The sequence below is a fragment of the Schistocerca serialis genome, chromosome 3, assembly GCF_023864345.2.
Source record: "Schistocerca serialis cubense isolate TAMUIC-IGC-003099 chromosome 3, iqSchSeri2.2, whole genome shotgun sequence".
Lineage (NCBI taxonomy): Eukaryota > Metazoa > Arthropoda > Insecta > Orthoptera > Acrididae > Schistocerca > Schistocerca serialis.
The window spans coordinates 912,146,769-912,164,112 of NC_064640.1; the positions used below are offsets into that span (position 1 = coordinate 912,146,769).

The following is a 17,344-nucleotide window of genomic DNA, read 5'->3' on the forward strand; positions in this document are numbered from 1 at the left end:
TGTTATTTTTTTTCTATACGTGCAGCTAGTTAAGAAACCAAGCAATGAAGATTACAGCAGCTTTGGAGACAGGGGGAGAGAGACCAAATCCAGGCATATTATTCACTTTAATGAACTGCTAACTGATGACAATAAACGGTTTTCACATTTTTACAGTTCATTTAACAGAACACCTGCACCACTGAATCACCAGTTCCCATAAAATGTAACACAGATTTACAGCACTTCTACATATTCAAATCTATATTGCAAATAAAACCACAAGCAACCACTTCACCAACATTAAGCAAACTTCTTTTTTTTTATTTAAAAGTTTCACATGAATCCTTTTGCATCACAAAATAAAGAACATAAATGCACTCATTCCATGAACATTGACATATTAATACAAACACTGCACAAACAGCAAGCATCGATCACAAATAGGAACAATTATCTTCAATTAATTTTCTTTGACACTTAATGATAGTTTGTTACAGTTCATAATATCAGCAGCTCCAGCTAATTTTCTTCTACAACAGACAAGTTATATGAATAATTTGGGTTGCCTACTGACTGAGAGCTTGTTAAGTTTTTACAGCCATAAATCAGTATGTGACAGAAACTTGTATAGTAATATCAGGTTATTATGTGCACTAAGGAGGAGAATTATTTTTGCAGAACATAAATTAGTATCCGATTAGTGAATAGCTATTTTTGTTAATGTATTACAGATATATTTACAGAATACAATTTCTAATTAACAGTCAAAATATCATACAACAAAAACATACATCAAGCAGTAAAGCATATCAAAGGCTAATAATATTACATGTAGAAAACCTCTGTTTATCATGTACATAAGTTATTTTACTTTTTTCTAAAGACTCAAATTAGATGTAAAAATTGAGTAAGTTACTGTCATTTCAGATAACGAATCCCAAGATGAATTAAACACAACAGAATAAAAGAGGTGAACTTTTCCAAAAACAGTGAAAGTGTGTATGATTAAAATTTATGATAGCTAATATGGTAGCAATATTTAATCATCATAACCTTTACCCTGTGGTTCTTTACTTTATATTGACACAGCCATATTACAATGTATAGTGATTAACCCTCCCTAAAACAAGGAGGAGGCTGAACCCATTAAAAAATGCAACAATAAAGCCAACAGCAAAAACAGATACTGTCAGCTTTATCACCAAAGCTGTTTTAGTAAATGAATGCATTTCACCCATTTCAAATTTATTTGAGCTTTTGTTTTGAACCATCTTTTACTTTCCTTATATGATATAATGAAAACACAAAACAAAATAAATGACTGTTACATTTGTCCCATATAAAGTACTTTATCTTCTCCTTTCTAAAGTGAAAAGAAGACCTATTTTCCAACTTACAAAAGCTATTTATTGAACTTATTAAAACTGTTTAACCATGACAGTTTGCATTTTACAAGTACCAAGTATTACCAGCTACCATTAATACCACATTTAAAAAGAAAGCACAACATCCACCTCCACCAATGCATATGGCGAAACACAACAAAACAAGTGCAATAAGCAAGATACAGTTCCCATGTATGGAAAATGTAGTCTTCATATGTTAATTAAATGGTCCCAGTTTGAATAGCTATTGAGAATGGTGCAGGTACAGTCAAACATTGCTGATATTTCGACAAGTAACTTCTATCATTCACAAAGCATGAAGCACAGCACAACCTTCTTGTGTTCTGAAATTTAAATTCACAGTGCTTGGAACTGTGGCAGCATGGTAATATATGACTGTGAAAAATGGTAAAATTACACACACAGTAAACACTTGTTTCATGTACAAACTAGAGATATCTACCACCAACATGTCACTGGTAATAATGACAAAAATTTTACCATGCCACAATCCCATGAGCTATTCAGACTGTCTATATGCCAGAAGAAGCTTGATTTCATGACATTGTCCCATATGAAACATCATCTGTACTAGAAGCAATTATTGCTATTAGTAGTTAAGTAGCTGACATAGCTGAGAACATCAGCATTCATGAAAGTATCTTTTATTAAATGCAAGGACCTAACTTTTATTTTCCTGATGCTACAAATAAAATGGAAAAATTTTTCAGGTAGCAGATCTGACAGAAGGAAAATTATTATTCTGCATAATAGCCACTAATTAATTTACATAATGTGTCATATACACACAGCAGGAAAAGTGTGGCAGCATGTTGCCCAAATGTCAAAGACATGCTATTATAACAATTTGTGTGTGTCTTGTGGGAACAATTTGGAACCAATAAACTTAAATGGCTATTAAAATTAAATTGAATGGAAACAAAATCACAATTCACATCTAGCTTGAACACTATTGGGGCAACTCAAGTGATTTTCAAGTTAGAGATTCTCTGAGTCACAAGGACGACCCATTTAAATTTTTAAAAAATCTGAAAAATTTCTCCCAGTATACACAAAAATGACAGCATTGGATCTGGACACACAAACTATGACACTGACAGCACAGATTTTTTCCGTCAGATTTATAAACTGGAAAACAAATATGAGAGACACTACAATGGTCAATGAAAACAACAGAGTAAACCCCACAGAAAAATTATATTTACCTGCACAATAATGTGCATGAAAACTCACATAAGAATAGACTTCATAACCAGTTTATGTATAATAATCATAAAAAATAATTTTGTGGCTTCAGAATATCCTTCATGTATATCCTTGAACCAAGTTGTTCTTTAAGAAGTTTCACCATTGAAGTTTCACTGTTTATGTATGTAGAATTTATGTATGTATAATGGAAGATGATACAAAAATAATGTACATAAATGCAGAATAATATATAAAGTGAATGTTCATCACCTGTGGGAAAATACTGTAAAGAAGAAAAGAAACAGTAAGAGAGACTGAATGAAAACGACTTGTGTTGTGTGTAATGAAAATCACTTTGTCTGACATATCAGTCTCAATTTTCAGGCATGCTAAGAACATACTGAACTTCCTATATTTCTACCAAATAATTTAAGAACAAATATGACCAAGTAAAAATAGAAATAAATTAGATGGCCTGTAATAAAATTTGATGCGCAGTGGTGTGAACAGACCAGAAGAGGTAAATAAAAATGGTTGCAGCTGAATTGAGACTTTACAGTTTAAGCAGCTCAGTTCTTAGAGAAAATGGAAACAAATTGAAGTGAAAATAATATAGTAGCATAAATAAAGTGCAGTTGCAGTTTATACTGTAAACAAAAATATATTTCAAACAATGCATACTACTCACATCAAGTTTACTCATTATTCTTGACCACATTGAATCCAGCTGATCAAGTTTCAGATTTACAATTACAGTTCCTGGAAAAGTACCCAAGCTATCTGCAAGTTCATGCAGGTCATTAATCTTCGTCTTCTTCACAGTCAAAAGTTTTTGCAGTTCCTATTAAAATGGAAACAGTTTATTAAAATACATTAAAATCTGAAACATATATTTCATTTTGCAGTGGTATCTGTTGTGTTGAAACCTCCTGAAAGATTAAAACGGTGTACCTGACCAGAGCTCAAACTTGGAATTTTGCCTTTCATGGGCAATGATGATATCTGCTAAGTTATCCAAGCACGATTTATGACTCGCCCATACAGCTTCAATTCTGTTCTGCCTACCCCTTTCCTGCTATCCAAATCTCCATTACCCATAAAAGACGGGGTTGCATAGACAACTCTCTGTCTGACTAACAGTTTTAATTTGTAAGGAATTTTATACTGAAATCCCGAACTCATTTAGACATTTTTTTACACTATTGCAAAAATGGTGTTACACGGAACAGTTGAGAAACTGCATGGTGAAAGAAAACACATTAAGTTTGTGAAAGGTAATGTGAATGTACTAATAGTCAAGGAAGAATAGCAGGAGCCCAAAGAAACACTCCCAACATTTTTCCTAAACAATTTAGGGGAACCATAGAAAACCTGAATCTGACTGACTGGTCAGGGATTTGAAATACCATCCTCCCAAACGTGAGTGCAGTGTCTTACCGGAACACCACCAATAATGGTTGTGGGGTTACTGAAGGAACTAGTCCAGCAGATGCTCAAACAATTTTGGGAAATCATTTGAGAACCCAGTTCTAGATGGTCAGATGAAGGTTTACCATACTTCTCCAGAATTCCTTTTTAGAAGACATATGGATGTTATGAGAATCACATGAAGAAGCTCTATGAGTTACGTTAGGAATTCCAGACAAGTTTGGTAACTCGTAGACCTGGACCAGAAGTGGAAATAAATAGCTGCACAAGACAATGGATGAAATAAACAGATGTTACAAACTGCCAAAGTGCCATAGCACAATTCATTCTCAGTTAACAACAGCAACATGGGACTCGTCTCATTCTGGACTGTGAAGAACTTTATAAATTGTGATTCCTGTTTATTATGCCACTGGAGATAAAGCCCCACATGTTGAGAAATTAATGAAACCCTTGCACAAGCATTTATACCCCTTGCTTCAAGTGAAGTTGAGCAAAGCTGTTGACTATGGGAAGGATGCTTCAAACCTAGTGTTATGCCTGTTGCTTTGACGGCTAATTATCTAAACTCCAGAAAGGGACCAGTGATACAAGATCTCAATATATAAAAAGTCATAAAAAAGTAAATGCTTCATCAACCATAAGCTTAATTTTTCACAACACAGTGTGTTGCCAAGAATGATCCTACTGGATGGTGTATGCACGTGTCTTCTTCTTGCAAGATAATTACTTCGCCTGGACAGTTATGAAATGACCTAAAGATTAATGCATGAGGTGAATTACACTGCTTTTTGAGTTTAAAGAAGTACTGAAGAAACACATAGGCTGTTGGCTTCACATCCCCAGTTGGTGGATGACATTCAGTTATGAATGTATTATTTACTAATACTACCAAATAATGTGCAGAGATTTCAGTTTTAATCAATGGGAAATGTACACCCAGTAGTGATTAGCAAAAGGAACTACATCATCTGTCCTACTCTGTTAGGCAAATATGTATGGTGAAAATGCTTTCAATTAGAAAACATGAAATTATTTCAATCCAGGCAAATCATATGGTGAAACTACAATTTGATGATATTGTAGAAATGACATCAAGTAGCACCTTAAGCTGCTGCTTAATTTATTCTTTATTGTGCACTTGGTTCTGGTCAAAGATCATTATCTAGGATACATTTTTGTTAACAGAAACAGCTGCATATATACATAAAAACAATATCAGAAACACAATATTTTAAATAATGTTTATTCATGCAGAAGTGGATGCGTGGATAATGGTCTTTGATGAAGATAGGTCTCACAATACAGAATAAATTAAACTGTGGCTTACAGTGTTATACGATGTCATTTTTACAATGTGTAAAACTGTAGAACACAACCAATGAAAATATTGTACAGTTTAAAGACTTCCCCTATAAATGCTCACAGAAGTAAGAAGGTCAACTAAGAAAAATTATACATTAATATACAGAAGTTACAACAGAGTAGAGAACATGAATAACAGATAATATCATAATCATAATAATTACTTACTTTGTAATCTAAAACGTGCTTCTCTGACATTTTATCTCCTGGTAGACTGGAATGAAGGTTCAGTTTCTCTTCAGTTTCCAAAAACCACCTATTGATTTCATCTGCTGTCTTACTGATATCAGTAAGTTTTGTTTCACATTCCTTTATGGAAATTTCCTGAAATCAAATCAATTAGAAAAATTAAATTTGGAATACAATCCGTATAGTTGCAAATCCCCAGAAATCTTTGGATATCCCTTTACCTGGTGACGTTTATCAATATTTGTAACACGGTCATATAGTTTATCCCACTTGCTTAAAGTGTCATTGATTCGATCTTTCAATACTTCTAAATAAACAGGATCACACAGTGCTGAAAATGCCTTAAAGTTGGTTTTTATGTTGTCTTTAACTTTAGTATATACTGGGAAGTCGTCATTCACTGCTCTCTGTAATGTTAGACAAAAACATTAATGGAAAACATAATGTTTTTGAAACATATTGAGCTATTTATTAGAGACAACATACCTTTATAAGCTGCATGTAAGTTTTGTTATTAAAATTTCCATGTTTCTCATTATCAGCCAACTTCCTTTCTAAATTATCTATATATTCATTTAAAAGTGGAATATTTGAATGTAAACTTTTTGACAGTTCCAGGGCTGAGTCTAAAGCTGTTTTGGCCTCTGTTATTTGCAGTCCAAGCTGGAAAATGGATTGCAAAAAAGCTTTAAATATTTTTGCTGTCCAAACAATACTTCTAAGCAAGCAATGATTACTTAAATAGTTTACATTGCCATTACTGCGAGGCGAACAGTAGGCAGTTACTCATATTTGTACTGCAAGTTTCTGGTACAGAAGGAAGTGACAGGCAATGACTAGATACCTACCTTATTATATAACTCCTTAAGGGTGTCTAATCGCACAGAAAATTTCTGAGGTTCAGAAACAGCTTTCTCCTCAACCAGCTTACGACCAGCTTTTATGATGCTTTCCACTTCAGCTTTGATTTCACTCAGTTTGTGATAAAACCTCTGTTACAAAATTGAACAAACATACATAAATATGGATAAAATGGCACATTGGCAGATAGCATATTTGTTGCTTCCCTCCCTCCCAGCCCCTTCCAATCACCAGCACTGTCAGCCCCACTAAAGAAACAAGTAAGTCTGAAAATTTACCCACAGTATACATCACCCTACCAGCCAAAACAAAAGAAAGAAGGGTACATCAATTGTACAACAACTATTGCATATTATGGAGCAAATGGTACAGTTTTTAATATCTCTGAAACTGTATGGTGGACTAATTTATGAGAAAGAGCAATTAATAAAAAGCAACATTAATATGAGTTGTGTAGTACAAGAATAGCTAATAAACATTTTGTTATTAAACTTAAGGTAAATTTAACATACCTTACATGTCACAGTTCTAATAAGACTATTTACTTTTCTATGGTATGCTCACAAAATTTTCCAAATAATGTAACTTGTTGCTGGATTTGACAGTTTATTGTTATTATTATCATCATCATCATCATCACTATTATCAATTCCATTTCAGCAGTGTGTTTCTGACAATTACTATCAGTATGTATGTGTAACTAACCATGCAGTGTTTTAGTTGTCCCTCAATACCCTCAGGATCATCAGAGGCAAGTTCAAGTAAACAAGTGGCTTCTTCAACACCGCGCAGTTCTCGAAGTGCTCTTGATAAACGTGGTTCCAAATGTGAATGAGGGGGTGACCGAAATCGTTGAAATTTCTTCTGGACTTCAGCAAATCGTTGCTGTAACAAATTATTTTAAATACACGAGTGTCTGCCAAAGGATATACCATTCATCTGCAATTAAATTGTGTCTCTCTGTGCTACCATTTCTGTGACATAGGCATATAAAGAACCAAGTAAGTCTGTGTTATAGTTTACACACTGAAGCACCAGAGAAGCTGGTATAGGCATGCATGTTCAAATACAGGGAAATGTAAACATACAGTATATGGCACTGCATTCGGCAACACTTACATGAGATGACAAGTGTCTGGTGCATTTGTTAGATTGGTTACTGCTGCTACAATAGCAGGTTATCAATATTTAAGAGGGTTTGAACACGGAGTTACAGTCAGCACATGAGCGATGGGGTGCAGCATCTCCGAGGTAACAATGAAGTGAGGATTTTTCCATACGGCCATTTCACTAGTGTACTGTGAATATCAGGAATCCAGTAAAACATAAAAATCTCTGACATCGCTGTGACCGGAAAAAGACCCTGCTAGAACGGGCCCAATGACGACTGAAGAGAATCATTCAATGTGACAGAAGTGCAACCCTTCTGCAAATTGCTGCAGATTTCAATGCTGGGCCATTAGTAAGTGTCAGCACGCAAACCATCCAAAGAAACATCAGTGATATGGGCTTTTGGAGCAGTCCACTCGTGTACCCTTGATGACTACATGACACAAAGCGTTACACCTCACCTGGGTTCCTCAACACCAACATTGGACTGTTGATGACTGGAAACATGTTGCCTGGTCAGACAAGACTCATTTAAAATTGTATTGAATGGATGTGTACGGGTATCTAGACAATCTCATGAATCCACGGACCCTGCAGGTCAGCAGGGGAGGGTCTGTAATGGTGTGGGGCATGTGCAGTTGGAGTGATGTGAGACAGCTGATATGTCTAGATATGACTGACAGGTGACACATATGTAAGCACTCTGTTTGATCACCTGCATCCTTTCATGTCCATTGTGCATTCCAACAGACTTGGGGAATTCCAGCAGGACAATGTGATATCTCACACATCCAGAATTGCTACAGAGTGTCTCCAGGAACACTCTTCTGAGTTTAAACACTTACACTGGCCACCAAACTCCCCAACCATGAACATTATTGAGCACATATGGGATGCGTAGCAACGTGCTGTTCAGAAGAGATTTCCACCCCCTCGTACTCTTACAGATTTATGGACAGCCCTGTGGGATTCACGGTGTCAATTCTCTCGAGCACTACTTCAGACATTAGTGAAGTCCATGCTACATTGTGTTGTGACAATTCTGCATGTTCATGGGAACCCTACACAATATTAGGCAGGTGTACCAGTTTCTTTGGCTCTTCAGTGTATAACAGTCACCTTTCAAGTAAACCAAACTCTTAAGTAACATGTTCCACTACCTGTAGAAGGAGCATCTGTTCCTGCAACCTGGCAGCAGCTTCATGTTTTCCAGCTTCATGGTAAGTTCTCACTTGCTCTTCCATTTCTTTCAGTGTACTTTCCTGTGTCTCAAATTCTTCAACTAGACGCTGTATCAAATGAAAGAAATGTATTTTGTGTTACTTATGAATATGAACACTCATTGCTTACCTAGGACAGACTACAAGAAAAATGAAATATCAAGAAAATGATGAATATTTCTGAATGTAGCAAAAAATATTGACAGCACAGAATGGCTTAAAAAGAGGATCAAGCAGACCATTTACTTTCTTTTCAATAATATGAAAGGAATAAAAGTTCATTGTTTAAATAAACCACCTTTCCTCATAAATAAAAGATGCTGTTGGATCACTGCATTACTAACATGAAAAAAGTGTGTGTGTGTGTGTGTGTGTGTGTGTGTGTGTGTGTTTTTACAACATTCATATTTTTTCAATAAAGCACATGCATAGTCTGATTAACTTATGTCTTATATTACAGACACAGTTTTATGATTACATGCTTATGAAATTCTAACAAAACTTTTTGATGCCACCAATAAAATAAAAGAGTATGAGTAAAAACACAACTTTAAACATCACTTATGTAATTTCACACAAATAGTTGATGAAGGTAATGTTTCCCAGGACAACTTATTTGATAAAAATAGAATTACGAGAGCCATAAACCACCAAGCTACAACACACACCTGGTCATCGTCCGGCAAATCATCTGCGGTGACGTCGTTTTCAACACGTGCAGTTAGTAGTCTGTCTACTTGAGTTACCCATTCTTGAAACTCTAGGATATGGCTTTCTGACTCCTGAGCTTCTTGGACAGAGCCTTCAAGCAATATGGTTCGATCCCTAGCCTACAAAGCAAGATGCAATAAGCCCTGACTTGGCTCAGATGCCGTTGCATAGAGTAGTGCACAGTAGTATTAATTAATATTAACTCAACCTTATGTTCATGAGTTAAGTTATAATATTATTCTTCCATCATATCAGCTATACTGCATAAAATCTAATGCGATACAAATGTTATTTGATCGTGGATCAAGTTCAAGTGCAGTTATTCTAAGCCTCAGTATATGAATAATGATCTTGACCTGTGTTCAAGTGGACATAACTTGAACACAGGTCAAGAACATTATTCATATACTGAGGCTGTAATTGGTTCCTATTTGTTCAAATGATCCAGTGGAAGAACTTTAACCCACATGTTGTTATCAAATTGAGTCAAGAAACTAAACTCATGAAACATTAAGCTGAATTTAACACATTCAAATGTCTCACTTTGTGACTGATAAAAGCATAGAAGTTTCAGTGCGAAAGAGGCAGAAGCTTTCTAATAAAGAGAACAAAGACAGTAAGCAAGTAATCATAATTTTTCAAATACTTTAATAAAAATGCATTAGTTTCTGAGATAAGGAAAATTACAAATAAAGAACACAGGAACTTCTTAAACAGGTATTGTTATTGATGGCTAATTAAAATAATTCAACACATGAAAGCTTTTGAGGAAGAATGTGAAGTCTCTGGGTATAAATATGTAACATGCAATTAAATTCATCTGCAGTCATGGGTTTTTGAGTGACTGGTGGTTTTAATAAGTTTGCAGCAGTAGAAAATTGTAAAATGTTGTGAACTTTCATGGCCAAAAATATCACATTTATTAAAATATTCTGGATTATTATGCTGTGGTCGGATGAATTTCTTGTTGAAACCCAGTGTTTCGTCCCCACCTGCACAGGACATCTTCAAATCAGTAAGGAAGCCAGGTTATGCGTCAGAGCTCCGAAAAAACTACAAGCCCCCTTGAAAATGTCCTCTATGGGTAAGGACAAAATGTTAGCTTTCAGCAAGGAATTCATTTGACCACAGCTTATGTACAATGAGGTGACAGAAGTAATGGGATTGAGATATGCAACATATGCAGATGGTGGTAGTATCGCATACACAAGGTATGAAAGGGCAGTGCTTTGGCAGAACTGTCATTTGTACTCAGGTGTTTCATATGAAGAGGTGTCTGATGTGATTATGGCTGCATGATGGGAATTAACAGACTTTGAATGTGAAATGGTAGTTGGAGCTAGATGTATAGGACATTTCATTTTGGAAATCATTAGGGAATTCAATATTCTGAGACCCATGATTGAGAGCGGTGGTGTTTGCATAGAGGTGTGTATTTTAATGGATGAGCAACACCACATGAAATAACCACAGAAATCAATGTGTGACAGGCAATGAAGATATTTGTTAGGACAAGTGCCTTTGCTAACAGCACGACATTGCCTGCTTAGGCTTGTGACCGTATCGGCTGGACCCTAAATGACTCGAAAACTGTGTCACGGTCACATAAGTCCCGAGTTAAGTTGGTAAGAGCTGACAGTACGGTTTGAGTGTGGTGCAAGTCCCACAAAGCTGTAGACTCACATTGTCAACAAGATACTGTGTAAGCTGGTGGTGACTCCATCATGATGTGGGCTGTCTTTACATAGAATGTTCTGGATCCTCTGGTCTAAATGAACCAATCATTTACTGGAAATGGTTATGTTTGACTACTTGGAGACCATTTGCAACCATTCATGGACTTCATGTCCCCACACAATGAAGGAATGTTTACGGATGACAAGTTTACTCTGTCACAAGGCGACAATTGTTTGCAACTGGTTTGAAGAACATTTTGGGACAGATCAAGCAAATGATTTAGCCACCCAGATCACCCAACACGAATCCCATCAAACAGTTATGGGACAAAACTGAGTGGTCAGTTCGTGCACAAAATCCAGCATCGGCCACATTTTCACATTTTTGGATGGCTATAGAGGCAGCACAGCTCAGTATTTCTGCAGAGAACTTCCAGCAAGTTGTCGAGTCCATGCCTCATGAAGTTTCTGCACTATGCCAGGTGAAAGGAGGCCTGACACAATATTATGAGGTATCCCATGGCTTTTGTCACCTCAGTGTAATAGCCCAAAATACTTTGATAAGTGTGAGCAGTAGAAAATACACCATTCTGTACACTCAGAATTCTAAATATGAGTGTCACTGATGTGTCCTCCTTTATACATAGTACTTTCTGTAATTTTTAGCTGTGAATTTATTGACTGTACCGAAATATCTAGATGAATAAAAGAAAGTAATAATAATAAAAAACACTGATGATACATGAAAGTAAGCTGCCCATTTCAGAGCCTCTCTCTCATTTAACCATAAATGATTCATTTATCTATGATGTGCATTATTTATGCTAAAGTAGTGCAAAATTCTTATTTAAATTTTTTATCATGTAAGAGTATACACTCTATTTACACATTCATTTATTTTTACAGAAGTGAAAAAGATGGTGCCCTACTTAAACTATCACTGTCAAAATTGACAGTCTAATTTTCTCTATTAAACTACCAATCAACTTCTATTTCCTTCAAAACAGTTGTCAGAAAATTTGAGAGTGCAATTTTATGTAATGTATTTTACAACCACATATAGCTTCATTCTCACAAAAAAAGAAAGATAATGTTATTTAACTTCTCAGTTAATCTGCAAATTATGTATGATACTAAAACATACAACTGAGGTCTTTTAATTTGGTTAAATTGTTTGATCCATTTGTGATTTACTGTGTTAAAGGGAACATATGTACTGATGAAAAGAAAAGTGAAATAGGTAGCAAAAAGAATTAGATTAGATTAGATTAATTATTCAATCCATAGATCCCTCTAGCATACATAATGCAATATATTATGTTGCTTCATTCACAGAGTTGCTTGTCATCTAAGGTGATAACTCAGAAACAGTATCTTATTACTGTTATCCAAGACAAACTGACAGGTATTTTGATTTAAACAAAACTGTATAAGGAATTCTATAAATTGAACAAGAAATGAATTGCACAAGGGATATTTGTGTTTCAGTGGGGTACATGAATGTCAAATGGACATTTCATTTCAAACTACTAAGTCTATTAATTACAAACTGATCTACAGAGCTCTGACTGATGTGACAGCAGTGTTTTAGAAAAGTAAGATCAATTATAAAAAAAAATATAAATAATAGAACATGAGCATTTTTTTCAAGATTGTTTATTATGTATTATTCAAGATTGGCAGTCCGCAGCTCATGGTCTTGCGGTAGCATTCTCGCTTCCTGCGCACGGGGTCCCGGGTTCGATTCCTGGTGGGGTCAGGGATTTTCTCTGCCTCATGATGACTGGGTGTTGTGTGTCTTTCATCATCATTTCATCATCATTGACTCGCAAGTTGCCGAAGCGGCGTCAACTAAAGAGGACTTGCAATACGGCGGCCGAACTTCCCCGCATGGGGCCTCCCGGCCGACAATGCCATACGATCATTTCATTTCATAAGATTGGCATAAAAAACTAAATTCCTGTCTGCAGAAGGACTGGAACCGACTGTGTATAGGGCAAAAATGTCTCTTCAACCCATTTCACATTTAAGGTAATAATTTCCCCAGAAAAAGGAGCAACATTTCAACCATTTTGTACTAACAATTATACTGCGCACTTTAATAAATCTAATATTAACTTTTATTCTGTACATGGAATAATGCAAAACCTTTTCTATTTGCATTCATCTCATTTCCAGTTTAGTATGGCTACTGTTTAGTTTTGTTACAGTCTCCCTGATACAAAATTATAGGTCATCTACTCAGTAGGATTATTATTAATACTTTTAGAAGCAAAGGTCCATGACATGTTTAAAATTTCAGAACACAATAAATACTGTTTATGGCTGTTAGTTTATATATTTGTTGTGATTCCAGTTTTGTTGCATCCATATAAAATGTTCTGACATACATTAGCAATATTACAAGCAAACAACAATGGCCATATCCAATTTCATAATGGCAGAAACAACTATAACTGATGAAAGAAAAGAATATGCTAACGGAAATCTCCCAATACAAGTGACAGATTTCAAATACCACAATTTTCTGTTGTCACTAATAGCTGATGTGCCACCATGTAATGGAATCTGGCACATTTTATTTGCTTGCAATATTGCTAATGTACAAGGGCTATCTTGATAATAACAGACATTTCGGTCTGTCACAGCATTGGGCGGGCCTACAGCTGCCATCATGGTTCCGTAATGTTCCTGAACTCAGTCTGCATCTGGTGGTGGTAGCATGTGGTCCGTGTCTCAGCTACTTTGCTTTCTGTGACATTTTAAAATGTGTGCTGCAATAGAAAATCCCACCACTTGTGAGGTGTGTTCTGTGATTAGGTTTTTGTTGGCGAAAAACTGTAAATCAATTGAAATTTATCATGACCTCTGTGATGTGTACAGAAAAAGAAGAATGAGTGGAAGACTATGAGGCAATGGAGCACTGAGTTTAAAAATGGCCATAGCAATGTTGATGATGAGGACTGCAGTGGTAGGCCTAACCTTGTGACTGATGAACCAGTGATGAAAATCAATGACAAAATTTATGAAAATCATTTCACAATTATGGAATTTTTGCAACATTTTTTCCAAATTTCATGGGGTTTGGTGCACAAATTTTTTGTGGAGAGGCTTGGTTACCACCAATTTTGAGCAAGGTCAGTTCCCAAAATTCTAATGGAAGACCACAAAAAAACAGAGCTGCAACACTGCAGCACTGAACTTTGTTGAAGAGTAAAAAAAAATATATATATATTAAGTCCATTTGCAGGTATAAGTACCTTGGTTTATGTTGTAACTTAGTTATATATTTCACTATGACATTGTGTTTATTGTTCATTGCATTCCAAATACAAAAGGAATGATATGATGTAACATAGTGACAAAGAAAAGCAGTGCTTGATTCGTGACAGTATGCACCAGTACTCTTACCTCTGTGGAAAGAAACTGCAGATTTTGTGGTGTGATATGATTGAACTTTATTTTTTTACCAGCACAAATTTTGTATCTGCATTTTTAAAATGTTCAGGAAAGCATTTAAATAACTTTAAAGAACCCCCCACCCTCCTACCCCCTGCCCCCTTCCAGAAGGTCAAAGCACCAGAACCTTTTTTTTTTTTTTTTTAAGAAATCATGCACTCTAGAAAAGTGCGAACATTGTCCAAAAATGTTTTTTGTATACAGCACAGAAAACAAGTATACTGATTTCATTCTTCACACTCCATGAACAGAAAACCATGAAGTAGATTAGGATACATACACTTATTTCCAATGGATAAATTGTTTTTAATGAAGATACTTGAGAAAGGAAGGGGGTAGTGGTGTTGGTGGTTGTTATTGTTGTTGTTACTGTTGCTGTTGTGGGGCAGGGGGGAGGGGGTGTAGGGAAGGGAGGGAGGGGGGAGAGGGGGGGGGGAGAGAGAGAGAGAGAGAGAGAGAGAGAGAGAGAGAGAGAGAGAGAGAGAGAGAGAGGGGGGGGGGGGGGCACGCATCACTATTAGGATGTTTGCTCTGTCTTTATAGCATCACTGTGTGTTTTCTGTGTACTGTTTTACAAGGAGATTATTATAGCAACAGAAAAGACCATCATGGCTCCTTGACATATGTCTGTCTGTTATGATACATGCAACAAAATTTTTAATAAAGTTATGTGTTTTAGTTCACAAACTCACAGCTTAGGTTCATATGCTTACTATTACTGTTACTAGAGGACAATTAAATATCATGCATTACATGAACCACAGACACAGACACCATTGTTACAACTGGACAAATTAGTTTCATAATGTGTTAGATATAATGCATTAAAAAACTGAAGGATGGTGATGTTCTAACAGTTGATTTAGTAAATTATATTTGTGACAGAAGCTTGAAATTTCTTTTATGCTCAAGCCAAAACCTGAACTTACACAATTTTCCACACACCATTCATTTAAAACATGTAAATTGAGCCACTTACAACAACCATACATTTACATTTAATAGAGAGGAACATGAAAACCAAGGTTGAAGATTATTCCGTTTCTTGCTACTTGTGTGTGTAGGTATGTTTCCTGTTTCTGGTGCGTGTAGCTGTGTGAAAGAACTACAGTACTTTCATGTTATAAAAATGTCCAAAGGTGTATGTTTGTTTAATTACAACTATTGTCTAGCATGGGCATCACAACTGAGCATTTAAACGTGTCTGAAGAATTGAATGGACTTTTTTATACACTCAAAAAGAACAATGGTAGAGAACTGGTATTAACTGAATATGGTCACACAATATGTGCAGAAAATAATCTTCAGTTGAATGTCCCTAAACAAGAATGTTCAAAATGCTAAAACTGAATGATTTTAAAAGTCATGACACGAGAAGTCTGTGACCCAGCCATAATTCCCTTAAATTGATTAACTTGAGTTCCACCTTAGACATTTTTATTGGAACAAATATGCACCCAGGGACTATGGCATTAATCGAAAATTTATCCTTTTCGCTGTGCTACAGAAGCCCACAACAGAAATTACTTTCAATCTTTTATAACCGCTGTCCCAAAAATTTCACCGAATTTACTTTCCTTTTAAGGGCTGTAAACCACAAAGCTGTTGGGTCAAATCAATGTCTAAAGCTTAGTTTCTGGGAAAGGTTGGTGGATCATTACTCACCTGAAGGATGACCTTATGTTGTGGTTGCCAAACACAGTGAAGTATATTCAACATTGAACTCATCCATCAAATAAGACTAAAGTATCACAAAAACTTAATCCCAAATGTTTCACTGTAATGCTATCCAACCCACTTTCATTCATGCTCATTTATAAAGTCCCCCTCATTCTATCAAAAATAAACCCAATTATGACCAGAGATAATATTCAAGGAAATGTAAGTTCTGAAAAGTGGTCGTTGTTGATTGTAAATGAAATGGTATATGAAAAGTGTTCCAAGGGGGTAATGGTGTGATGACATACACCACAGTTAGACACATGAATTGCAAATCAAAGAGTAGCAGTGTGACACACTATGGTGAGTTCATAGCTGTGCTGCAGTGATACGTGAGTAAATATCTGAGATCATGGGAAACAAGTGCAAGGGAGAAAAGTTAAAATTTACTTTTTTGTTCTATAACATGTTAGCCCTTTCTTATAAACTTAATGAATTCTGCAAAAGCTTCTTCTGCAAAAGAGTATGCATTAATTAATACCTCAAATTTTGCACTGTATTTGCTTTCACCTCAATAAGGTATTCATACACATAATTAAATATGCAAAACAATGCAAAAAGTTACAGTTCCTAAAACAGTTGCAGATTCCGCATGGTGTCTGTCCTTTTGGACCTGTCTGAAAGAACAGACACAGTGCATTCATATTATTCCTATTAATGTTCTATAAATGATTAACAAATGACCTTGTATTGTAAATACAACCTGAAAAACAATCATAGGCATTTTCTGCAATAGGAAGGGTAATAGGACTAACCTTTTGACTAAGCAAACTCCACCTCTCTGTAATTTTTTCCACATCACCTTGAACTGACTGTGGCATAACAAGGGCTTCAACTAGTTTTCGGCCAATATTTTGCAATTTGGCAAGCCTTGCTTCTGGATGGTTTCGAATGTAATTTTCTAGATCCTGTAAATTAGAAACCCATTTACACCAATTAATGTACAGGTGAAAAAATAATTGCATTAGAATATCCATTCTTGAAGTGTTTGCTGGAATATGGAGTGTGAAAAACCGATCAGACTCATAAC

The 17,344-nt window shown here is 35.7% G+C and overlaps 1 protein-coding gene across 1 annotated transcript in view; it reads right to left on the bottom strand.

Moving 5' to 3' along the window:
• Positions 1-17,344, bottom strand: part of LOC126471168 (dystrophin, isoforms A/C/F/G/H-like) — an 881,357-nt gene that overhangs the window by 164,109 nt on the left and 699,904 nt on the right. Inside the window, exons 25-33 of the mRNA XM_050099271.1 lie at positions 17,070-17,222; positions 9,418-9,579; positions 8,690-8,818; positions 7,125-7,304; positions 6,407-6,550; positions 6,045-6,221; positions 5,780-5,965; positions 5,538-5,693; positions 3,265-3,417 (exon numbers count right to left, since the gene is read on the bottom strand). Coding sequence (XP_049955228.1) covers positions 3,265-3,417; positions 5,538-5,693; positions 5,780-5,965; positions 6,045-6,221; positions 6,407-6,550; positions 7,125-7,304; positions 8,690-8,818; positions 9,418-9,579; positions 17,070-17,222 — 1,440 coding nt within the window. The remainder of the gene's footprint in view (positions 1-3,264; positions 3,418-5,537; positions 5,694-5,779; positions 5,966-6,044; positions 6,222-6,406; positions 6,551-7,124; positions 7,305-8,689; positions 8,819-9,417; positions 9,580-17,069; positions 17,223-17,344) is intronic.